This window comes from the organism of the source record quoted next, unplaced genomic scaffold (assembly GCF_019419815.1).
Source record: "Pyrus x bretschneideri cultivar Hongxiangsu unplaced genomic scaffold, Pyrus_bretschneideri_v1 Contig54, whole genome shotgun sequence".
Classification (NCBI taxonomy): Eukaryota; Viridiplantae; Streptophyta; class Magnoliopsida; order Rosales; family Rosaceae; genus Pyrus; species Pyrus x bretschneideri.
Genome location: NW_025999792.1, coordinates 1,853,137 through 1,879,687, shown reverse-complemented (window position 1 = coordinate 1,879,687; position 26,551 = coordinate 1,853,137). Strand labels below are relative to the sequence as shown.

The window sequence follows — 26,551 nt, the reverse complement described above, 5'->3', positions numbered from 1 at the left end:
TATTATGCAATCATGTAGGTGACTTGTGGGGAATGTTTTGGGTTGTCGTATGCAATCATCCAATTCAATAACGTTAGGAAGATTTGAAGGTTAATTAGTGCATCACGGTTAACTTGGGGTGTTGAGAATTCATGGTTTATTGAAATGCAATTGGAAATCTTTTTATTATGCAAGTGTAACATGTGTGGAGATGAACCCCTTGGCTAGCATCCATTCATTCCATTTCATCAATTTCATATTTACATTCTGTTTTAATTGCAATTTGTTCATTTAGTTTAATTTCGTCAAACCCTAAATCCCCCTTTACTTTATTGTCAAATTAGTTAGAAATCAATTTAGTTTGTGTTTTTAAGAGTCTTGAGTCAAGTTACAACTTAATTTCGTCCAAATTTGGGTTTGTACTCAAAACTGCCCAGAAAGTGGTCTTTAGGCAGATTTGAGTGTGTTTGTGCTATTTTGAGTCTTTTGATTTGTTTTAGTGTTTTAAAGTTTAGTTTTACATTCTTTGAGTCTAGTATAGTGTTTTATATTGTGATTTTACGTTTTTGAGTGAAATCCAAGTGATTAACAATCCCTCCTAATCCCCGGTCCTGAACGATCCCTACTTACATACTTACTACAATTGTTAAAAAGAGGGTTTAATTTGTGTGCGTATCATCAGTCTGCCTCAAGGAGTATGTTTCAAGATGATGAATCCTCTGAACCCTATATCCCAATTCGATCACAAAGTCCATTGATGCGAGAATTATACGCACACAAATTAAACCCTCTTTTTATCAATTGTAGTAAGTATGTAAGTAGGGATCATTCTTAACCAGGGATTAGGAGGGATTGCAAATCACTTGGAAACTGACTCAAAAACGTAAAATAAAGTTTAAAACACTAAACTAGACTCAAAGAATGCGAGACTAAACGCTTAAAACACTAAAACAAACCAAAAGACTCAAACATCACCCAAAATACTCAAAACTGCCTTAAAAACACTTTCTGGGCAGTTTTGAGCACCTTGGTGAATTTGGACGAATTTGTGCAACAAATTGAATCAAAACACTTATAAACACAAACTAAGACACTTTCTAACTAATTTGGATAATACAAAGACTCAAAGGACTCAAAACAAGTTCAAAAGACTCAAAACTGCCTAAAAACACTAACTAGGCAGTTTCTGACCTTAAACCCAATTTTGGACGAATTTAAGATTATGGCTTGATTCAAAACATTTTAAAACATAAACTAAACAGATTCTAAGCACTAAAGAACAAGAAAGTAAAGGGGGGGTTTTGATTTGACGAAAATTGAAATAACAAAACAAGTTAATAAACTAGGCAGAATTGTAAAACGAATTCCTTGAAAACAAGATAATGGATGGATTAGTTAGAGGTCCATTCTCCACACAAGACACATTTGTATATGAATCGATTCTCCAATTGCTTTTCATTAACTATGATGCTCAACACCCCAAGTTAACCGTGATGCACTAATTAACTCTCAAATTTTCCTTATGTTATTGAATTGGATGATGCATGCGACAATTCAAATCATTCTCCAATGGTTCTCAACATGAATGCATAGAAGAGATACAATGAGAGATCATTATGCTCTATGAAAATTATAAGTGTTGACGAGGCAATTGTAACTATGAATGCATGATACTCTTGCCAAGAATTCAATTAACGCGGTTGTGACTAATTGCAATCACAACTTAACAAATCACAATTGGAAGAAATCAATTCATATTTCAAACATGTTCATGGCTTCAAACTTTCCCCTAACTAATTAGGGGTTTAGCCACTCATGATTACAACAAACTTAGAGAGTAATAACAAAGTAAACATTGAAAACAAGAATCGAAGTACACCTAAAAATTCCAACAACTCAATCTTGAATTGTATGAACGTTTAAGCCTCTTCTCCTCTAGTTGCTGCGGCACAAGGGGTTTTGGTGAGTTTTGGGGGTTATGGATGATGTAGAATGATGTGTTTAGGGTAGGGATGGATGTAGGAGTGTTTTTGGGCAGAAAATATGAAGAATGGTGAAGTATGGCTGTGTTAGAGAGAGGGAATGAATTTCTGGCGTGAATGAATGTGCATGAGAGGTGGTGATCTGATCTAGGGGTTAATATGAGTATATATAGGCACTTAGAACCCTAGGGAAATCAGATATGGACTTGAATTAATTAATGGGAGAGCATGGGAGTGCATGTGGCTGATTTGTGGTGCAATGATGAAAGGCAAAGTGCATGTGGCTGATTTGTGGTGTAATGATGAAAGGATGGAAGTGCATGTGGCTGCAATGGATTAAAGGATGGGAGTGCAAGTGGCTGAAATGGATTAAAGGATGGAAGTGCATGTGGCTGCAATGTAGCCTTCTAGAAATCAGGTTTTTAGGCCCCCTTGCAACTCCCTAACTGAATTCAAGCCTTTCAAATTCGTCCATCCTCATGCCTCCATGCTTGCACTATCCAATCTTGGCCCAAAAATGCTCTAGAATGCTCCAAATTACTTCTTTTTGCATACTTTGACACTAAAACCTGAAATTGCACGAAAATAACTTTAAACACTATAATTAACATAGTTTAGCTAATTAAATGCAAGAAAACAAGCTAACTAAGTCGTATAAATATGCTCCTATCATCCATCACCAAGTGAAGATGGTGGATATGATTATTAAGTTTATGTAGTGTATGAATTATGCAATTTATTAATTAAGTTTATTAATTGTTGTTTGTATTAAGTTTATGTAGTATATTAATTATGTGGTTTATGAATTATCGGTTGTATTAAGTTTATGTGGTTTATTAATTATTGTTTCTATTAATCTAGATGCCTTCAATAATTATTATACTTATTATTCCACACTTTGATGTAGAATAGATGCCTTCAATAATTCAACCTTTATTTAGTAATTTATCCAACGTAGTAGACAAAATACTTTGCACAAGAAGACACTTAAAATTTATTACTAGAAAATAACAACATAGTACACTTAAAATTATTACATAAATGCTTAACCAAAATCATCAACATTCACCTTCTCGGTGCCATACATGCTCAACCAAATCCTTGCGAAGTGTGTCATGACATTGAAGAGCTTGAATTCTATTTAAACATCTCATATACTCACTTAAGGTGACCTTATCCTGTCGGGTCTCGTACGTGGTTGGAGCGAGATATTCAACATCTCTTGCAATGTGTTGGTTGGTCTTCATCCACATCTTCGTCTGAATCTTCTTCAATTTCGATGTACTCATCTTCCACAATCATGTTGTGCAAAAATTATGCAAGTCATCATGATTGAATGGAGGTTTTTAGTTTGCCAAAATCATGCAGGCCCTCTAACAATGGCCTAGGAGCTTGTAGGATCCTGAACACTCTCTCTACATCCTTCCTGTAAGACTCTTGCCTATGTGAAAATAATTTCTTCTTTGCACTATTGGGATGAGAAAAACTTTTGACAAAGGTAGACCAACTAGGATAAATACCATTAGTTAGGTAGTAACCTAGCTCATACCTATTACCATTTGTCTTGTACCGAAATTCTGGTGCCCATCAATCGACAACATCATCGAACAAAGAAGAAGACCAGAGATCGTTGATATCGTTGTTTGATCTAGGAGCACTGAAGAAAGCATGCCAAGTCTATGTGTCGTAAGACGCCACAGCCTCGAACACGATGGTTGGCTTGTTATGACGACCCTTGAATTGGCCAGCCTAAGTGGTAGGACAATTTTTCCACTCCCAATGCATACAATCGAGACTTCCTATCATGCCAGGGAAGCCTCTTTTGTCTGCCTTCCATAGAAGCCTCTTCAAGTCTTCACGATTTGGCTTGCGGAGGTATGTGGCTCCATATATGGCTTGAATTGCCTGACAGAAGCACTTCAGGTTCTCAATATCAATACTTTCCGCAAATAGGCAATACTCGTCAGTTGAGTCTGCAAAGCACCCATTAGCTAGCATGCGAAAAACATATGTGAGTTTCTGATAAGGTGACAGACTTTGTCGACATGCGACATTTATCTTCCTTGGAAAGTAGTGGTCATGATTGACAACTACGTTCAAGATGCTTTTAAAAAGCTCTCTCTTCATCTGAAACCGCCTCCGAAAATCATGAGCAAGAAATCTCAAACGCTCGATGAAATAATCTTTCATCATTTGGTCATGACACTCTTCTTTATCACACTGCACAAATGAACGTCCCGTGACAGAATCACAATGACTAGATTCGCTATGGTGCTCATATTGCATAAACGAGTTTACAAGTTCAGCTTCCACATTGATTAATTCTGCATCCTTAATCTCAATCCTTGCTTGGTATTATGCCATCTGCATTACCATGCTACGCCTTCTTCTATCACCCATTGATGAGATATTGAGGAATTTTAGGAAACACAAACTCTTTGAAAGTTGAAAGATTGGGGAATATAGAGGATGATTGAAGGTTGAAAGGTTATGTGATCAACTAATATTGGACATATGTTTATATGGAGGATGATTGATGAAAGTTGAACGGTTGGTGAAAGTTGAAAGTTTGGTGTTGAACATTTTGTGAATTCAAAGTTCAGCATTGAACGGTTGGTGAATTGAAAGTTTGGTGAGTTGAAAGATTAGTGAAAGTTGAAGGCTTGCTTTGTGGAAAAGTTAGTGATTTTTCAATATTTATCAGAATTTAAATATTTTTAGATTAAAATGTTCATAAAATTAATTTATGATAGTCTACATATTTATTTATTTTTTTAAATTTAATTTAAGAAAGAAATTAGCCTAAGTTCATTATTTAATAATCTTAGGCTAAAATTTTAGGCCAGAAGGGTTGGAGTAGAAAAGATGTTTCTGGGCTAAAAGCTAAATTTTTCAGTCTAAAAAATTTGGCTTTTAGCCCAAGGGTTGGAGATGGTCTAAGAGACCAAATATTTATACTATATTATTTTACTATTTCAAGTGTCAAGTGATGCCATTTGACGGTGGTTAAGGCGAGTTAAAATGCCTTTAGGCTTTCTAAGCCCCACTAAGGATTACTCCTATCCTTCGAGGTGACCCCAGGCTTGGCTAAAAGAAATGTGGCAAATGATGCATGTAAAAAACCTCCAATGAGATAAATTCATTAATTGATGTGGCATATATACATAGACAAACGATGTATAGACATATGTGAGCCTCTGTTAGCTATAGAGATCATTGGGGATCCAAAGGATTCTCTTAGATAAATACACATGCTACTGTATTTATACTAAACTTGAGAGGGCAATCTTTATTAATTGTGGATAGTATCAACAAGAGTAGGACTAATCTGCACACTTTGAACTACACTTCGGTCCAATGGCTCGTAACTGTGAAAGTGGCAACTTAGGAGGAAATAAATTAGCAAAAGACAGTCTCAACAAAGAAAAGGAAGGATGAAGTTCTGCTACAGATAAACCACTTGCCAAATAAATTGGGAATGTTGCTCCACATGGAGATCAAAGTAAAAACAATGGCTTTTCCATTTCTATACATTAAGGCTTTATCACTTTGGGTTCCGTGAATAAAAATTGGGCCAAACAAGATGGCACTTAACGACATGGCAAAGGTAGGGTATATGTGGTTTTAAATAAAAGAGCATGGAGACAACTTCGATGGTGTCAAATTAGTGGATGCAAACCACTTTAAATTTAGTGGATGCAGACCTTTTGCAACATTAGCTAACCAATATCAAGTCTCTACGACCCTTGAATCAAACACACACACACACACACACACATCCTCAGAGATCGAATCAGAGGTTCATGTTTAGATATTATAATCATAAACATTCATTTAGTACTACTATCATTTTTTTTACACCTATTCTTTTGCTATTTGTTGCAGGAAATTTCGTGTTTACAATGACAAAATGGAATATGCCGAGTATTAAAAGAAGACAACATGTAAGATGAAGTATGAATTTTATTAGCAACAATATTCAATTTGAATTTTCCATCACTAACATATCCCTTTCCTACAAAAACCTGATTCTTAGTCAGAGTATCTTCTCCAATGTTTGAGTAAATCTAGTGTTGTTGAAAGCCTGAGACTAGATTGTTCTATATTGCCGGAGTGTGCAACACATCCTTTAGTATCATGGCTTTTTCAAAGGTGAGCTTCAACTTTACCTCTCCAGCAATAGTAACATCAATTGAGTGCGAATCAATAAGCAGCATCTTCCTTCCTTCAACAGCAGAATAGGTCTTGAAAGGGAAACGATCATAGCAAACATGCCTTCAAAAGTCAAGTGATCAAGCATTCTAGGGAGAACTCCTCCTCCAGTTCTTGTTCCCTCGTCCCTTCCTTAAAGTGAAGTCAAGTGATCAAGCTTTCTAGGGAGAACTCCTTTGTCTTTGGGGGAAAGAGTTTTTGAAATTTTCCAGGTTGGTGGTAGCTTTTCAATGATTATGACAACTTGAAATTGATCAGCTAAAACCATACCTTCAAAAGTAATTTCATGAGCAATTTTATGTAATTGATGAGATTGTGCTTCAACAGATTTATCATCAACCATCTGATATTTCAAATAATGACTAACAGTAAATTTCTTGGCCCCAGTTTGTTCAGTGTCATATTTTTTTTCTTCTGAATTGTATCCCATAAATCTTTATAGTGCCATAATCAGAGTAGTGATAAAAAAGATCACTACAATTAGCCTTCAATACTTGTACCTCCACCATCTCTTTCTTTCCATCCTTTTCTACTTCTTGTATTTATGAGACGGTACACTTAGTGACATGATCCCAAACCCAAGATCTCTCAAAAGAAGATCTCTCTAATGTAGCTAATATAGTTGGTTGTTTTGTCTTTGGAATAGGTGGTGCTTTTCTTTTTCTGGAGGAGGAGGGTTTTGGGGGAGGCATTGATGATTTTGACTATGTGGGTTGTGCTTGTGTTGGTGGTTATGGAGGACATGGTGATGGTGATGTAGCCGTAGATGATGCTACATTAGTACTAGGGGTACTTTGGCTTTGAGATTGAGACATTATGTAAAATTCTGCAAAATATTAAATAATGAAAGTATATTCATTAATCAAATAAAGATATTTCAAAATATGCACACCAATTAATAATCAAAACAAGGAAGAAGCATGGCTTTGATACTACATTTATATTCCAAAGAAAACAACGATTTAGCTCAAGTATTTGATACTACATTTATATTCTACATGTATATATACAAAATTCTATACCATATGTATATTTAAATATTTTTAGTAACAATATTCATGTCTCTCAAAAGCTTACACCTCGCCTTGCAAGAGAGAGAAAGCCCTATACTATTTTGCATATTAAAACACTGGATGAAACCCACACACTAAAATCTGACTATGAGAAAATAAAATCAGCTAGGTTCACTATCCTACCTATGGCAAGTTTACTTGATTGGAATTGGGTTAGTGAAGAATAGGAATGAATCTGCTTGTTTAGGTATGGGATAAACTACCCCCACGTCCACATCATATCTGGTTGTGATACACATTACACACAGAATATGTTAAGCATTGGAATGATACACATTACACACACATAAGACATATTATATAGCAGAACATCTTCCTCAACCAATAACAGAACATCTTCCTTTCCTCAACCAATTATATATACAAGTATCAAAGTATCCTTTCCTCAAGAAAAAGAGGACTGCAACAATATGAGTATGCAAAACTTCGCAAATCTACAGGTAAAATTTCAAAATAAGTGCTTGAAAATTAGGGAGACAGACAAAAACTCCATAAGCCCACGAAATTTCCTAAAACAAGGGACAACCCTTTTGACAAAACTGAATTTTGGGGTTTTTCCTGTTCACCTCAGATACCAATACTTGAAAGAATAACCTTACTAACTATTGAGTTGCGCATTCAATCAAAACTCAAACCAAGATATTATATGTCAAATATTTTGAAGTAATTAGCTAGATAATCAAACCCAAATCATAAAAACTAAAAATATAGAGAATACTGAGAGGAAAAATGAAATAAGAGAAAAAAATATCACCTTTGTTGGCCAGCAGTGTCCCAAATCTGAGCCTTGATGAGCTTGGAATCAACGGTCAAAGTCTTGGTGGCGAACTCGATGCCGATGGTAGACTTTGACTCCAAATTAAACTTGTTCCTGGTGAACCTGGAAAGCACGTTTGACTTTCCCACCCCCAGAAAGTCTTGGTTGCACAGATGGTAGTCTTAACGCCAATGGTAGACAATAGTTGTCGAGGGAGTCAAAGCTTGAGGGAGTGACGGTGGAGACTCGAGAGGTGGGGCGTGGGAGTGAGAGAGTGAGTAGCAGGGTGTGCGTGCTTGTCTATGTGTGTGGCTTGCTTGTGGCTGGCCGGAGTCGTGTCGTAGAAGATGGACGGAAGAGTAACACCGTAGATTCGAGAGAGCTGAGAGGGCTGGGGACTGGGGACTTGGGGAGTGTTGGAGAGATCGAGATTCGAGAGTTGCTAAGACTAATTCACTGAAGTCTGAAATTGATTTGGATTTTGGAAACCTAGGTTACAAATTAATGGTTCGGATTGAATGATAGGTTATCATTCAATCTCCATCGTTGATTATAATTAAAAACGGGCCGGTCCGGGGCCCTGTTTTTCTAAGGTTTAGGAACTGACCTGCCCAGTAAATAACCATGGCCCGGCCCGTTTGTTCCCAAAAAAAGAGGACCAACCTGTACCCGCCCCGAACTACACTACCCGCCCCTACCCGCGGTTCCTCTACTCGTTTGCCCACCCCTACTTGGGACCTTTGTGCGACGAAGCTTACCTCATGTAAAGCTTGCAGTAATTATGTCGCCTGAAATGGCTCATTGACCATTTCAGATCACTTTGGGTGACGATGCCTTCGTCGCACAAGTTTTCATAGGAAAATGTCCGTCACACATGATGTTGGCGCCAAATTTTCCTTACCTGTGTTTTTTCTTAGTCTTTGCACACCGAACATATGGTGTCATTGTGCAAATTCCTTTCGCACGATGAAACTCTTCAGCACATAAGGTTTTTAATAATTTTTTTGCTTTTTAGTTAAAATGGTTCCTGAGATTTGCATAACTCATCACTCTGGTCCCTAAGATTTGAAATCAATAAAAGTGGTCCCTGAGTTTGTCCATCATCAATCATTTTGGTCCTTCCTTGAAAAATTATGTTAAACAAGGACCAAATGATAAAAGTACCCTTAATTTACTAAACAATGAGCCAAAATGATTTGACAAAAAATGAGGGTCTTTTTGTCATTTTCTCCTTATTTAATGGAGATTTTTCAAGGAATGACCAAAATGATTGATGGTAGACAAACTTAGGGACTACGTCTATTGATTTCAAATCTCAGGGACCAAAGTGATGAGTTATGCAAATCTCAGAGACCATTTTGGCTAAAAAAGCCTAAATGTTTTTGTGTGAAGATGTTTTTGCGCGATGATACCCTTATTTCGTCACACAATTAATCATTGCGCGAAGAAATTACATGTGTCACGTAAACTTTCATCACACAAATAATTTCTTCTACTAGTGACCACAGTCAGAAGTATTCACCCACCCGACTTTGGCAGAGAATTGGCCTTCTTGCATAAGCAATCAACCACCAAAGAACGTAATTAGCTCATTATGTTACTCGACTTGCACCACTCAAATTGTTTAATTTTTGGGCTCTAAAGGTGTTTGTTTGGAAGCTTGTTGGGATACACTTCCCACCAAGTCAAACTTAACAAAGAAGGGAGTCAGGTTAGACGAAGTCTATGCAATGTGTAGTAGTGGGCAAACTTAATTAACGATGTTATCAAATATATGAGATTTATACTTAACATTCAAAGAAACACTTGTTATAAATAGGTAAAAGTTAGAGAGATAACCTTTACTAGTGACAGGAGCGAAGCAGGTGTAAAATATCACACTATAATTGTAACACAAGGGAATGACTAATAAAAGTGGGAGGAATAGATATTGATGTTATTTATCTTTCTTTTCTTTCTATTTTCTATATTTGTTGATAGCAGTCGGAGTGCTCTATTTATAGAGCAACTCCGTATTATTACATGTTGAAAATTTACAACACCTTTTGAAAAATGATCTCCTTCATTTCCAAGTCCACATATCAACACTGCCAATGTTTTCATTCATCTGCCAATGTTGCAAATCCAATCTGTGTGGTATTGAAAAAATCTACCAAGGTTTTCAAAATCACTGTGGGCATTCATTAACCCACTAGTATTTTCAACACTCCCCCTTGGATGCCCACATATCAACATCAGTTGCCTCATTAAAACCTTGCATGGAAAAACCCAATGGGAAAAAACCATAGCGAAGGAAGAAGAGTACAACTTTACTTGGATTGTTATGCTTATGTTGCCTCATTAAAACCTTGATAGGAAAAACCTAGTGGGAAAAATCCTAATCGAAGGAAAAAGAGTACAACATGCATGTATCATGAATGCTCCCCCTGATATATATCTCCCCTAATTCCGCATTCTTCAAATTTAGCTGTTTAGTAAGTCAACGTAATCCAATACTTTGCACTATCTTCTGAAACATGCACTTAGGTAGAGATTTGGCAAACAAATCTGCCAGATTTTCATTGGAACAGATTTGTCTGACTTCAATAACTTTAGCCATCTAAAGCTCATGTGCGCTGAAAAACTTTGGATATATGTGTTTAGTCTTATCGCCCTTGATGAATCCTTCTTTCATTTGGGCAACACAGGCTACATTATCTTCATGGATGACAGTTGGAGTGTCTGTCTTTGAAGGTAGACCACATGAATTCCTAATATGATGGATCATTGATCTTAACCAAGAACATTCACGACTTGCTTCATGTAAAGCAAGTATTTCTAAATGATTTGAAGATGTACCAATGAATATTTCCTTTGTTGAATGCCAAGATATTGCTGCATCTCCATTCTCCATTCTTGAACACATATCTAGTTTGCGAGCTGACTTTATGCGGATTAGAGAGAAAACCAGTATCTGCATATCCAACAAGGATCTGGTCATTTGTGGATTTCTTTGAGTAGAAGAGACCCATGTTTGTTATCCCACGAAGGTATCACAATACATCTTTAACTCCCTTCCAATGACGACTTGTTGGAGCAGAGTTATACCTTGCTAACAATTTAACTGAAAAAGCTATATCTGATTTACCAGTTCATCATCTTCTTTTGGACAGAATGGATCTTTCTTAATGTCCAAAGAACAAACGACCATTGACGTGTTGAGTGGATAAGCCTTGTCCATGCCAAATCGCTTCAGGATTTTTTCAATGTAAGCTGATTAGTGGACCAAAATTCCACTAACACAATGCTCGATCTGCATGCCGAGACAAAATTTTGTTTTTCCAAGGTCTTTTATTTCATCGTTTTTCAGATATTCAATAGTTTTATTGAGCTCTTTAGGGGTTCCAACTAGGTTCATATCATCGACATATACTGACACTATAGCAAATCCAGAGTTGGATTTCTTAATGAACACACAAGGATAAATGACATTGTTGATATATCATTCTTTAATCAAATACTCACTAAGACGATTATACCACATTCGTCCAGATTGTTTCAGCTCATACAATGATCGCCTTAATTTGATTGAGAGCATACCTCGTGATTTGTTAGTTGTTTCAGGCAACTTAAGTCCTTATGGGACTTTCATATATATGTCAGCATCTAATTCTCCATATTGATACGCGATGATGACATTCATAAGTCGCATGTCAAGTTTTTTCTAAAACCACTAAACTTATTAAGTAACGGAACGTAATTGCGTCCATTACAGAAGAGTATGTCTCCTCATAATCAATTCTAGGTCTTTGTGAAAAACCTTATGCAACGAGTCGTGCTTTATATTTTGCAATCTCGTTGTTCTCATTGCGTTTCCTTGTGAATACCCATTTGTAACCCACAGGGTTTACACTAGGCAGGGTTTGGACTACTGGTCCAAAAACATTTTGCCTTTCCAAGGAGTTTAATTCTGTCTGGATTGCATCTTTCCACTTAGGCCAATCTTGTCTCTGTTTGCATTCATCAACAGAGCAGGGCTTAAGATCATCACTTAATATGATTTCATTGGCTATTGCAAATGCGAGCATGTCGTCGATGATTATTTCATTTCGATCCCACATTTCATTAGTACAAGCATAATTTATGGAGATTTCTTTGCTTTCATATATCTCTGTTTCTCCAGGTACATATGTCTCATCAAGGACTTTTTCTTTCTTTCTGAAAGTACAGAATCATGAATTGTGGATGTGTCATTCATTTTTTCTTCTTAAATGATTTCATTTGGATTTAGTTGTGCCTTCGACTTTCTCTTTCGAGGGGCTGAATCTTTTGAACCTGGAGGTCTACCACGCTTCAAGCGTGCACCAGATGAATCATTCACTGCCACTTTATTTTATCCAACAGGGACATCAATTCTTGCAAGTGCATTTGCAGCTGGTATATGTGATTTTGTCACTTTTATAGCATCATTAAATGCATCTGGCATTTGATTAGCAATACTTTGAAGATGAACGATCCTTTTCACTTCATTTTCACATTAAGTGCTACCTGGATCAAAATGAGATAAGGTGGGATCAACCCATGTTAGCTTTTTCCATTCTTCTAGAACGGTCTTTTCTCCCCCTAACGATGGGAAGACTGTCTCATCAAAGTGACAATCAGCAAAACGAGCTGTAAACATATCACCTGTCAAGGGTTTCAAATATCAAATGATAGATGGTGAATCAAAACCTACATAAATTCCCAGTCGGCGCTGGGGTCTCATTTTAATGGACTGTGGTGGTGCAATAGGTACATAAACAGCACAACCAAAAACTCGTAAATGTTTGGTTGATGCCCAAGCACAAGTTGTATTGATGAGTATTGGTGGTTGGCTATAGGTCTCAATCGAACCAATGATGCAGCATGTAATTGGTTGTTTTCATAAGCAGAGTGCGGGCTATTAACTGAACCCACTTGATCAATGCTTCTGCTAAACCATTCTGAGTATGGACATGAGGAATGGGGTGTTCAACATCGATGCCCTATGTCATGCAGTAATCATCAAAGGTTTGAGAAGTAAATTCACTAGCGTTATAAGTCGGCTTAACTTAATGGGGTAATATGGGAACTGTGCTTGCAACTTAATTATCTGAGCAAGAAGTCTCGCAAAAGCTACATTCCGAGTAGACAAGAGATAAACATGTGACCATCGGGTAGATGCATCAACCAAAACCATTAAATATCGAAATGGTCCACAAGATGGTTGAATAGGCCCACAAAAATCCCCTTGAATTCTTTGCAGAAATGCTGGGGATTCAGCATCAACCTTTAGTTGTGATGGTATAATTACCAATTTCCCTTGAGAACAAGCCTTGCAAGGGTTATCATTTGAGATAGCAATGTGTCTGCTCAATAATGGATGTCCATTAGAATTGGTAATGATTCTACTCATCATGCTAAATCCTGGGTGACCCAAACAGTCATGCCAAAGCATGTAAACTTTTGAATCAATGAACTTCTAGTTCATGACAGTATGTGATTCAATTGTCTTTATGTATGTATAATACAATCCACTTATCAAACCATGCAACGTCTCCAATATACGCTTCTGTGTATCATTGGAGGTAATGCATAGATACTCCACATTTTCTACACTTTTGTTTCAATGTGCTATCCATTTAAATGTATGTCTTTAAAACTCAACAAATTTCGAGTAGATCAAATAGCGTACAATGCATTCTATATGGACAATATTGTTCCATTTAGTAACATAATCTGGGTTTTCCCTGAGCCTTCAATCACATCTGATTGCCCTGATATTGTTGTTACCCTTACTTTTGTAAGCATCGATCTTGAGAAATACTTTCTATCTCGAAGTATTGTATGCGTGGTTGCGCTGTCTACAAGACAAATATCTCCGCTATTTCTCATGTTTTGAGAATGACCGTAGTTTTTATCCATACTCTTTGAGTAAGAGAATCATAGTTAAAAGCAATTTATAATAGGAAATTTGAATGCCACTTTTATTGAATCTGAAATGCTAGTTTTTAAACTACAAGTTCAGCATAATAAAAGTACATCAAACATCATTGATTCAATCAGACCGGTATGCTGCATTTCCCCTTTCCACCATGAAGTCCAAGACTAGGTGGGTTATGTTCAACTGCCCTGATAAGTCACACATTAGATCAGGTAGATCCATTGGTTTAGCCTGGTCAAGAAAATTGGTCTTGACAACCTTCTCCTTGAGGGAGGCTTGATATAGATCCACCAGATGTTTTAGGGTATGACAGGTATGCGCTCAGTGCCCATCGTCACCACACCTATGGCAGTCTCCATCAGAGTTTCTAAGAGCATTGTTCATATGAGCTTTGCCTTTGTGGCGATTTCCATTTTTGAAGCTCGGGCCTGAATTATGCCTCGAAACCTGGTTGTGAAACTGGACACCATGATTCTTGCCTTTTCTGTTCTACCGTCCTTGCCTGTGGCCACATCCTCGTTTATGATTATTACCACCAGAGGATATGGCGTTCACTTCGATAGATGCAGCATTCACTTTTGGGAATGGTGCAGATCCAGTAGGTCAGGACTGATGATTTTTCATCAGGAGCTCATTGTTTTGTTCAGTAACTAGGAGCACAAAGATCAGCTGATTGTATTCAATGAAGCCTCGTGCTCTATATTGCTGCTGGAGGAGCACGTTAGAGGCATGAAATGTGCTGAAAGTCGTTTCCAGCATATCTTCCTCAGTCATGGTATCCCCACAGAGGTTCATCTGAGAGGTAATTCTGAACAACGCATAATTGTACTCAGCCACTGACTTGAAATCTTGGATCCTTAGGTGAGTCCATTCATAACGAGCCCTTGGAAGAATCACCGTTGTCTGGTGATTGTATCTGTTTCTCAATGTCTTCCAGAGAGCTAACGGATCTTCAACCATTAAGTACTCGCTCATTAGTCCCTCATCAAGATGGCGACGAATAAAGATCATGGCTTTCGCCCGATCTTGAGAGGATGAGCTGTTTTCTTCCCTAATGGTATCTCCAAGATTCCCTGCTTCAAGATGGATCTTGGTATATAGTACCCAGGTAAGGTAATTCTTCCCAGTAATGTCCAAGGCAGCAAAATCAGGCTTTGCCAAGTTCACCATTTTCTTTTCTTTCTGAAAAAAAAAATGAGATGCGTAAGAACTTGCAATAATATGTATTCCTGGAGGTATGTAGTGTTAGAACTTCTGGTTCTTACAAATTTTTTTCATTTTGATCTTCAGGCCAAAATGATAAGCACTCAAAACTTTTGACTCGAGATTTACATGATGAATGAGGATAACAATTGTACCGCACCATTCTCATTGAAATAACATAAAATAGGATGGACAATTACTCTGCACCACTCAAGTAATAGGAAAATTTAAATACGCAAAGCAGGGTGGGCGATTATACCGCACCACCTAAAATTGCAATGAAATTAAACAGCAGGCAAATATAAATACGCATGGTAGGGTGGGCGATTATACCGCTCCACCTAAAATTTGCAGTAAAATTAGATCTACAATCCAAGATAGGCGATGATGTCGCACCATTATGGATTGCATTAAGATTAAATTTGCAGTTCAAGATGGGCAATTGTACCGCACCATCTTGGATTGCAGTAAAATTAACATAAATAAACACTGAGTTAGTAATCAAAATCTACACCAAACAAGAAATCAAAGATATATGTAACTGTTAGGTTGAGAACTAAAAGCAGGCATGGTGCAAACAGTTCCTCACGAGGGTATATCTAGTAGTTGAGGCAGAGGAAGAAGATGAACAGTAAAATCCTTAGAGGAAACTTTTTTTTTTCTTTCGGCGAAGGGAAATGATTTCTTTTGGCAAAGAGAAACAAGGAATAGTTATATTTAGAGAGTCGTGCTAATAATGTGTTATAAATAGGTAAAAGTTAGAGAGATAACCTTTACTAGTGACAGGAGTGAAGCAGGTGTAAAATATCACACCATAATTGTAACACAAGGGAATGACTAATAAAAGTGGGAGGAATAGATATTGATGTTATTTATCTTTCCTTTCTTTCTCTTCTCTGTATCTGTTGATATCAGTCAGAGTGCTCTATTTATAGAGCAACTCCGTATTATTACATGTTGAAAATTTACAACACACCTTTTGAAAAAGGATCTCCTTCATTTCCAAGTTCACGTATCAACACTGCCAATGTTTTCATTCTTCTGCCAATGTTGCAAATCCAATTTGTGTGAGTATTGAAAAAATCTACCAAGGTTTTCAATATCATTGTGGGCATTCATTAACCCACTAGCATTTTCAACAACACCACTTTATGTTTCAAATTGTAATGTTTTATAGATGAGCCATAAAAGTAATATGTTGACCAAGCTTGAGGATATAAAATCGTATTTTACTAAGGTAATCACAGCATGCATGTTCACCTGTTCAGCTTAATATGGTCAACCAACTACATATTTACATTGAAGAATGAGCGATTTTTTTTGTAGCCACTACCTTTTGAGATTGAGATCTAATATAATATGGTCAATCATTTTATTTCTTCTGTATTGTTAGTACTTTATGCGTAATCTATTTGTACTTGGATGTGTACGTCGAATCCAATATGATGAATTGAATTAAGAAAGAAAATCTCATCCCAAATTGATCAACTGTAAATTGTAATGCATGAACCTCTCAAATTGTAGAGGAAGTCCTTTCGAATAAAACGGAAAACCTATATTTTTTACCAAATAAAAAGGGAAAGAGATTTAGAAAATTTAGCTAAAACAAGAAGAAGAAAATTCATGTTGAAAAGCCAGCTTTGAAGCTCTCTTTCCCACTGCAAATTACAATGGGCGCCGTTATCCCTTCTTTCTGCAGTCTGTCCTTCCTTAAAAGTTCGATTTTCTGCATAAACATCAAACGGTTGTTAATTGTCTAATTAAAGCTAAGTGGGAAAAGAAACAAAAATAAGAGAGAAAAATAAACAAAGGCCAAATTTTTTCGTGGTCCTTGTAGTGGCACAACACTACTAATGTGACTCTTGTGGTGAAAAGGTTGTTAATTAAGCCCTGTAATGAGTCTTGTTGGTAACTGAAGTCCAAACCCACACTTTTGTTAATACTTCCGTCAAATAAACTCACGCGAGTTTTGTTAACAATTGAAGTTGAAATCCAAACTTTTGTTAGTTTTCTGTTAAACAAACTTACATGACTATTACGTGAAAGGGTTGAATTTGTCATTTCAATTCAAATTACATTTTATGCTTAATTTGGTGATTGGTCCACCAGTGAAACATATTTTGGTATAAAAAAACGAAAAACTGAATTACATGTTTAGATTTAGGAGATACAATTGCCATGGGATCCATCGCCAAGTGATGGAGGAGAAGAAATGGGCCGTCTACCAACTTTCTATGAGATCAATCACCAAATCAAACATAAGAAGTAATTTGGATTGAAATGATGAATTTGATCTGTTCATGTTATAGTTAAATAAGTTTGTTTAATGAATGACTGTCAGAAATTTGGGTTTGGACTTTCAATGGTTAACAAAGCTCACCATGGAAATTTAATTAATAATTTTTTGATCACAAATTTCACATTAAAAGTACCATGTCACCGCAAAAGCCATTAAAAAAATTTGGCCAATAAAGAAACTTGGAAGGACACGTTTTGTATAAATCTCCAACTGGACGTGATTCAAGTTTCGTACTTTCATGGAATTAAGTTAACACCCCTCCCTTATAGTTAAGGAAACCAACTCTCTGCAAAGAAAAAATTTCGTTTAGGTGGAAAATAGCGTTACTAATTTACTCAAATTATAATACATATTCTACTAATTTAATAATATACTTTGAGATGCAAAATATTCGTCACTCGTCTAACGTACTATTGCACGAACTAGAAACACCAAATTATATCTACACAATTATATCTCAAATTTCGAGTAATACTAAGAGCAACTCCACTGTAGGTGGATGCTCGGGGGACAGGCTAGAGGGTCCTAGGCCCTATGGATCGGCTCCAGCGTGAAGGAGCCCAAGTGAAGGTGGAGGCCTGAGCTTTGGGCCCGTGAAGAATTGCCAACCCAAGAGCCCGAGTGGATGTGACGCTAGGGCTGACGTCAGCCTGGCATTAGGCCTTTTTTTATTTTTTTACTGTCAGGCGCGTGTACCCCACTCGCGCGGGGGGGGTGCGTCGCCGACACAGTTTCAGAAAAATCAGCTCCCTTTTCAAATTCAAAAGTTACCGTTGGGAAGCCACGTGGCTTCCCACGGTCCGTTCGATCTCAACAGCTCTTTAACTTGGACTGTTCGATCTCAACGGTAAAAAAAATAAAAAAAAGTCTTATTTAATATCCACCGTTCGATCTGATATCAACGGTTGATATTAATATGCTTTATAAATAAATAAATAAAAGAAAAAATAGTTTTAAAATTAGGAAAAGTTATCGTTGTGACAGGTGACACAATCTAGAGTGTTGGAATTCAATTTTTTTTATATCCAACGGGAGAGATTAATTAGTCGAATAAAAATTTAAAAAAAATTGTAAAAAGTTCGAAAAAATTTCTAAAATTTTTTTTTAAAAAAAATTGTATTTGCCTTTTTATAAATACCTTCTCATTATCATTTACCTTACACCACAATTTCATATTTTCTCAACTACTTTCAATCACATTCCTGTCTTTCTCTCAACGTTTCAATCCATTTTTTTTTTCAACAAAATGACTACTAATGCAGATACGATGATTCTCTCGCTTCTTGAAGATGTTGCGTTGTGTACTAGCTGGGTTGAAGTTACTCATAGTTCGCTTATAGGTAATGAGATGCAGTTGCGAGAAATGTGGAGTCTTATTCATACCAATTATCTTGAGAAAATTGGTGGGAAAAGAACCAAAGAATCGATGTCCAGTCGTTGGAAATTACTTAGCCAATCATTTAGTAAATGGAGAGACGCCTTGGCACAAGCTAGTAGTAATATTCGAAGTGGGGAAAAATATTCAGATCAGGTAACAATATATTATTTATTTGGAAGTCAGAGATCCTGAGATTATGAACACGCCTTTAGAAGGAAAATCTCCAAATTCTAAATTTTTTTGGAAGTCAGAGAAAGCGGACGTGGTGTGAAGGAGGCGTGAAACGAGAGCAAGCCAAGATGGTCCTAGCACCACAAGAGAAGATCATCCTAGCACCACAAATTGGTTAAGTGATGATGAATAGAGTAGTTTTTGTAATCGGAGCCCATAATTTTCAAATCACTTTGGGTTGTAATTTATTATTTATTGAATATAGTACTTTATGTTGTTTCCAATTTATTGAATATTTATTCAAATGAATTTGGTAAGTTATTTATACTAAGAGAATATTTATTCAAATGACAAAAACACACCAAATAAAATTATATAAGCATACCGAATAATAAAAAACTCACTAAAGCTGAACTAAAAAAATTACATAAACATACCAAATAATAAAACACACCAAATAAAATTACATAATCATCCCAGGAAAACCACGTATCTCAGACTTCTTCAGAAGCCGTTCCAAGTCCATGTTTGTAGGTTTCCGGAGGTACTCTGCGTTGTAGATAGATTCGATTGCTCCGCAAAACCTCATCAGGGACTCAAGAATGGTTGATTTCCCCATCCTTGTTATCTCATCCACTTGGTCTACAGATGCTCCATATGCAAGCATCCGCAAGGCAGCAGTAATTTTTTGCTGAGGAAGGAGACCCATAGCACCAAAAGCATCCTTCTTTTGCACAAAGTAAGAATCATGGTTGCAAACAGCAATCATGATTTTGTTGAACAAATGTCGTTCCATTCTAAAACGACGTCTAATGTACGTATCAGGGAATGCACTATTATGGATAAAATAATCATCCAAGAGTTCCATACCTCGTCGTTTCCTGCTTCTATCAAGATTTTCGGAACGACTAGGCCTGCAGATCTGAGCCACAACTTGGACGACTTGACGGGAATGTGAGGCTCTGCCCATTCTTATTTCGTCATCTCTCCTTCTACGCTCCTCATCCTCTTCCCTCTCATTTTTTGCCACCTGGAGATTGAACATTCCTTCTGATTGGTTAAACAATTCTTCCTCTTCCTGATCGAGTTCCCGCATCATCCTTGAGGAAAAAGAAGACATTGTAAGAATGAAGCAAAAACTATGAATAATGATACAGGTTTTTGTGAAGAATGAAGCAGAAACTATGAATAATGATAGAGATCTTGAGAAAATTGGTGTGAGATTTGTGAGGATGGATGCTGGATTATATGAAGGATTCATAAAGGATTAGGTTGTAGATAATGCCACGTGACATGCCGTCATTCGTTAAAAATGGATTAGGTTGTAGATAATGTCACGTGACATGCCGTCATTCGTTAAAAATTTGATGGAAATCTATCCTCGAAGATTGTAAACAGATTATGACACGTGGCACGACGTGATTGGTTACTAATTTTATCAGAAATCCATCACCAATAATTGTATTTTCGGATAATGACATGTGGCATGCCGTCATTCGTTAAAAATCTGATGGAAATCTATCCTCAAAGATTGTAAACAGACTATGACACGTGGTTCAACATGATTGGTTAATAATCTTATCAGAAATCCATCACCCATAATTGTATTTTCGGATAATGACACGTGGCACAACGAGTACGATTAAAAATCTTATCGGAAATCCATCCCCAATAATTGTCTTTTTGGATTCTATGACAAGTGGCGCAACGAGAACGATTAAAAATCTTATCTGAAATTATAAATAAAATTATTTTGTATTATTTAATAATACTTCGGATAATGACACGTAGCACAATGAGGCAATTAAAAATCTTATCCAAAATTACAATTAAAATTATTTTGTATTATTTTATAAATAAAAAAATATTAATATTTTATTGCCTATTGTCAGGGCTATTGAAGTGTAACGGTGGAGATGCAAAAGGTGATTACTGTTCATTAAAGTCGGTTACAGTTTATCAGGTGGATTGAATAGTGAATAGCTTGAAGGGAGGGTTCCAATGCTGGAGTTGCTCTAAGTATCAATTTTTAAAATAAATCAATCTTGTTGGTTCATTATTGGATTCCAGCCTTCCTTTTTGAGCAAAAGTGTTTTATTGGGTTCAAAATACGAATAATATATCACGTATTCTTATATAAAAAAAATGCTTAGCTACTGAAAATTCAGCAGCTATTCATTTTTTCATCTAATAAGATTTGAACACATATTTAATTTGTTTACAATTTCAATTATTTGGACATGTGTTCAAATCTAATTGGATAAAACCATAAGCGGCTGCTGAATTTTCATTAGCCAAGTATTGCCCTTTATACAAATGAAGAGAATTTTTAATTTTTAAGCCGTAAATATTTACACGTATCACCTTATTTTTCAGTTCAAAAATCTTTCCGGTCGGTACAGACAAATGACAACTATTCACTGTCGATTATGATTTGAAATACTAAGATCGGGGATCAATTGCCAAACTTGTCTTGAGATTTTTTCTGTGTGGCTCAGAACCATCCACGTATAGCCCTCTCACTGGTGCACACCTCCCTGTCCCTAGATAGATAACATCACCGCTCGCCATTAGGCCTCTGACAAAAACTCCATGAACACAACGCTACTCGCTTTTACTAACAGAAACTCCACGCACTGCCAACAAAGCAGCTCCCTCCGACCTCGTTTTGAAGATATCCATGGGCCTCAAAGGCGGGTGGAGCGCGGCGGCCGTCGGCTTGGTTGCGAAGCTCTGTGACTCCTGCAAGAACTCGGCGGCGGCCTTGTTCTGCAGAGCCGACTTGACTTTTCTCTGCCTGCCCTGCGACACCAGGATCCACATCGCCAACAAGCTCACCACGCGCCACGAGCGCGTCTCGATGTGCGAGGTCTGCGACCAGGCCCCTGCCGCCGTCATCTGCAAGGCGGACGCCGCCGTACTCTGCGTCGCCTGCAAAGTCGACATCCATTCCGCCAACCCCCTCACCCAGCGCCACGAGCGGGTCCCCGTCGAGCCGTTTTACGACTCCGCCGAGTCTATCATCGCCAAGTCAACAGCTGCTGCCCCCTCATTCGTCGGCGCGGCCATCAACTACCTCGTCCCAAACGGCAACGTTTTATCTAATACTAAAGACGTAGATAACGACCCTGCGTCGAACTGGCTGATCCCCAACTCGAATTTCAACTCGAAGCTCCCAATGGATATTGCTCCGAACATTACAAAATCCTCTGGCGACCTCTTCTTCCCCGAAATGGATTTGCTGCTGGAGTTCAATAACCCCAACTCAATCCACACCATTTCGGGGCCAGGAACAGATAGTGTCGTTCCGGTTCAAACCGACCCGATTCCACCTCCTTCGTTGAAGATGAACCATAACATATCGGGTCCCGCCGATCAAAATTGCTTCGACATGGACTTTTGCGGTAGCAAGTTCTCGTCTTCGTTCAGCTATCCGACTCAGTCCCTCAGCCAAAGCGTACGTAATCCGAATTAAATTAAATTAAATTATCTTCCTTCGGATTTTCGGTGCAAAATTAATATTTGTCCCGAAATTTCGGAATTGTTTACTGAGTATTAGGGACTTTTACGTATTTTTCAGGTTTCGTCTTCTTCCTTAGATGTCGGAGTTGTTCCGGACCAAAACTCCCTATCCGATATATCGTATCCTTTCGGCCGAACCGCCTGCAACAGCATTTCTGAACCGGGCGATGTTTCGTACTCTTTCGGGCAAAAAACCAGCAACAACGTTTCAGAACCGGGCGATATATCGTACCCTTTCGGCCAGAAAGCCAGCAACAACGTTTTGGAACCCAGCGCACGGGTCTCGGCAACCCCTGCGAGTCAACCAGCAACTCAGCTCTGCGGACTGAACAGGGAGGCGAGGGTGCTGAGGTACAGGGAGAAGAGGAAGAACCGCAAGTTCCAGAAGACCATCCGATACGTTTCCCGGAAAGTGTATGCTGAAACTCGCCCCAGAATCAAAGGCCGGTTTACGAAACGCACCAAAACAGAAACCGAGACGTTCGATCTCATCTATGGCTCCGGCTCAGCGACTTTCATCTCGGACCCACAATTCGCCGTCGTTCCGACGTTTTGACAATGGGGATAATCTATTTTATTTTCAATTGTCGTTTATTGATTGACCGGTGAAAGCACCCAAAAGGCCTTTATTTAACTATTTGGTTCGTTTTGGTTTTTTAACTTTTCATAGGGCCTTGCCTTGGAAACTCTCTGCTTTCGTTTTCACCCGATGAAATAATAATAATAATAATAATAATAAAAATAAAAAGATCTATTATTATGTATCTATTTTTGAATGTATATTTTCTAGTGCAGTCTTGCACTCTTAAGCAGGGGCGTTAGATGGTCAATCCAATTCAAACCAAACATCCTTAATTTGGGCTTGGGTTGGATTCAGGTTTATGTGGATTTATTTGGATTTGTGTTTAAATTGGGTTTAGGCTAACTTAGGTTGGGTTTGGGTTTATCCAATTTATCAAATTCAATCTTGTAACACATTAATTTATAAAATAAATTTCAAATTTTGAACCAAATGATGCAAAACTATTTAAAATTCAATTTTACACATCTATATCCTTACAAAAATAAACCAACTAGTGTGGGACGCATTTCTAAAGTTTCAAACATCCAAAGTTGAAATTAAATGACAAGATAATACCAATGTTTTAACCAAAAGAAAAGTAAAAGCAACACTAATGTTCATTGTTCAAATGAAAGCCAAACAACAAACTTCATGTATAGCCCTCCCAAAGTTGTATCTAGTTTATATAATATGAAGTTGGATAGGTGATACATGCATGAGCTATTCGGACTAGAAATTGAGTTGGGCTTGGATTGACATGGACGGGTAAAGCATCAACCCAACCTAACCTAATAAATAGTCGAGTTGAGGTCGGGTTGGATTTGGGTAGGTTTTTACTTCATTCTAACCCCTTCAATCGGGTATAAAATCTAGTTGGGCATGGGTGGATTCGAGTTGACCTAATCCAAGTTGCACCCCTACTCCTAAGATCCTCATTTTGAAGCATTGTAAGGATCAAATGCATATCAGCCACAAGATTTTATTAATTTATACTAGTCAATAAGCACACACTCTGTGTGTGTGAACAATTTCATTTTATTTTTTGTTTATTTATTTATTAAGGAATGTGATTAGTTTTTGAAATTTTAAAAAGAGAATAAAAAAATGATGGTGGAACAATTTCTCTTAATAAGTGCATATTTTATCTTAATATTACATTAGTACTGTTTTGTCCTCATTGTCACATCCCCGCCCGGGCCCCCACCACATCCCAGGCTCGACTTCATCGTAGCAGGATATTGTCCGCTTTGGGCCCTAACCACGCCCTCACGGTTTTGTTTTTGAGAACTCACACAAGAACTTCCCAGTACGTCACCCATCCTAGGATTGCTCGCTCGCAAACTCGCTTAACTTCGGAGTTCCAAAACTCGAAGCCAGTGAGCTCCCAAAAGGCCTCGTGCTAGGTAGAGATTGGAATATACATATACGGCTCACATGATCCACTCCCCTGGGTGATGTAAGATGTTACAATCCACCCCCCCTTAAGGGCTTGATGCCCTTGTCTGCACACCACAGCCAGGGTTAGCTCAGATACCAAATTGTCGGCCGTTGGCACACTAAGGGGGGTGGATTGTAACATCCCACTTCGCCTAAGGGAGTGGATCCTGTAAGCCTTGTATGTATATTCCCATCTCTACCTAGCACGAGGCCTTTCGGGAGCTCACCGACTTCGGGTTCCATTGGAACTCCAAAGTTAAGCGAGTAGCACACGAGAGCAATCCTAGTGGTGGGGGCCCGGGCTGGGATGTGGACAATATCGTGCTACGATGGAGTCGAGCCCGGGATGTGGTTGGGGCTCGGGCCGGGATGTGGCGAGTAGTGCGCGAGAGCAATCCCAGGATGGGTGACCCATTGGGAAGTTCTCGTGTGAGTTCCCAGAAACAAAACCGTGAGGGTGTGGTCGGGGCCCAAAATGGACAATATCGTGCTACGATGGAGTTAAGCCTGAGATGTGGTGGGGGCCCGAGCCGGGACCCAATAAGTGAAATTAAAGGAAAAACACAAAATGGAGAACAGAATAAATCTCTCTCTCTCCCTCTCTCATGCAAAATGTCAAATATCTACCCAACCTACGTATACAGTTTTCAAAAATTTCATTTTTGCTGTACAATGGGTAGGTGCAAAAAAAACTAAGTTAGATGATTGAAAATAATAAGAAGTTGTTTAGATGGACACACACCTACAATTTATAAAATAATTACTTAAGAAATATAATAATATCTAAAACAACACATTTTTGGGGTGCGTAGCGCTCGTGATGCAACAAAAGCAAATTAAAATCTATGAACAATTAAAAAATTCATTTTCTTATTTTGCTTCATTGAGTTGTATAATATTTTAAGTCTTTGGAATTAAATTAATATAACCTTATGGCTAACTTGCATTTCGTCCTCATAAATTTTCAAAATGAGGATATTAGGTGAGGACTCTTTTATTGGGTAAGAATTTGTTGTGGTGTTTTGGGCAGTGTATGGTTCGAAGGGTTTTGCTTAAATTAGTAAAACGTCAAACCAATAGCATGTATACATACGTTTTGAAGTCTTTCTTCTTTTTTTTTTTTTTTTTTTATTTTTTTTTTTAACTCTTTTCAATTCTTCTATTTTTTAAGGTGTAAGATAAACAATCCAACAGTTCCATGACAAAGCCATGTCACCGCAACGCGGCTAATCCAAATTCTGTATCAAATTTATAAGAAATGTGTGTGTGTGTGGGCACGCCTATATATTTTATATCTTCAATTCATTAATGAGAGTCCAATTTTAAATTTCCGCCGACTAAGTATAGACAGATACCACTTTATCAAAGGGTAATTAGTGTATATTTTACAAGTAAAACCGTGCAGACGTTGAATATATATATATATATATATATATATATATATATATAAAAGAAATTAGGTGTAACAATTTGTCTCTAATTTTATGACCTTATAAATTTTAAAAGTGTGAATTGACGAAAATGCCCCTAGAAACATGGATCTTGACTTTCGTTGACCATCGTTTAGAGGAACGTATGACCTGTTATTTTAGCTTACCCTTATAGAAATCAACGTTATGAACGCGTAGGCACAAGCAGAATCGAATTCCGAGTTACGACGAAGATGTTACAGATTTACGAATCCGAAAGATTATTTTTTTTAGAAATTACTATTTAATTATTTTATATTATTATTTAAATGTTTTCTAATTAGATATTTTTAATATTTTATTAATTTTTCTTGAGTGTGAGGCCCACACCCACACTAAACTCTCCACTCTTTCTTTGACACGTGTTTTACTTTCCCCCACACTTTTGGGGACAATCTCTGCCCTCTTCCCTCAGACTCTCTCTCGTCCCTCTCATCCTTTCCGGCTCTCTCTCTCACTCTAACTTCCCCTCTCTATGAGACTTGCTAGACAACCACACCCACCATCCTCTCCAACGAGTATCATCGCCACGAACCCAAAGTCCACCTTATCTCTTGGCCGTGAAA

The 26,551-nt window shown here is 37.6% G+C and overlaps 1 protein-coding gene and 1 long non-coding RNA gene across 2 annotated transcripts; both read left to right on the top strand.

Annotated features, from left to right (window-relative positions):
- Window positions 1-5,694: 5,694 nt before the first annotated feature.
- On the top strand, window positions 5,695-7,053 carry LOC125470883. Its single transcript, XR_007253256.1, has 3 exons — window positions 5,695-5,905; window positions 5,998-6,113; window positions 6,196-7,053. It is a non-coding gene; the product is annotated as an uncharacterized LOC125470883 (long non-coding RNA).
- A 14,622-nt stretch (window positions 7,054-21,675) lies between these two features.
- Window positions 21,676-23,285, top strand: LOC103967895 (zinc finger protein CONSTANS-LIKE 5). Its single transcript, XM_009381223.3, has 2 exons — window positions 21,676-22,452; window positions 22,576-23,285. The coding sequence occupies exons 1-2, from the start codon at window positions 21,676-21,678 to the stop codon at window positions 23,071-23,073; spliced, it is 1,275 nt and encodes a 424-aa protein (XP_009379498.1). The 3' UTR covers window positions 23,074-23,285.
- Window positions 23,286-26,551: the final 3,266 nt, after the last annotated feature.

What these genes read in the sequence shown, in the direction of transcription:
- LOC103967895 (XM_009381223.3), top strand. Translation starts at nt 21,676, where the DNA reads ATGGGCCTCAAAGGCGGGTGGAGCGCGGCGGCCGTCGGCTTGGTTGCG. An exon ending in CTCAGTCCCTCAGCCAAAGC is followed by an intron (nt 22,453 to 22,575) that starts GTACGTAATCCG and finishes CGTATTTTTCAG; the next exon opens with GTTTCGTCTTCTTCCTTAGA.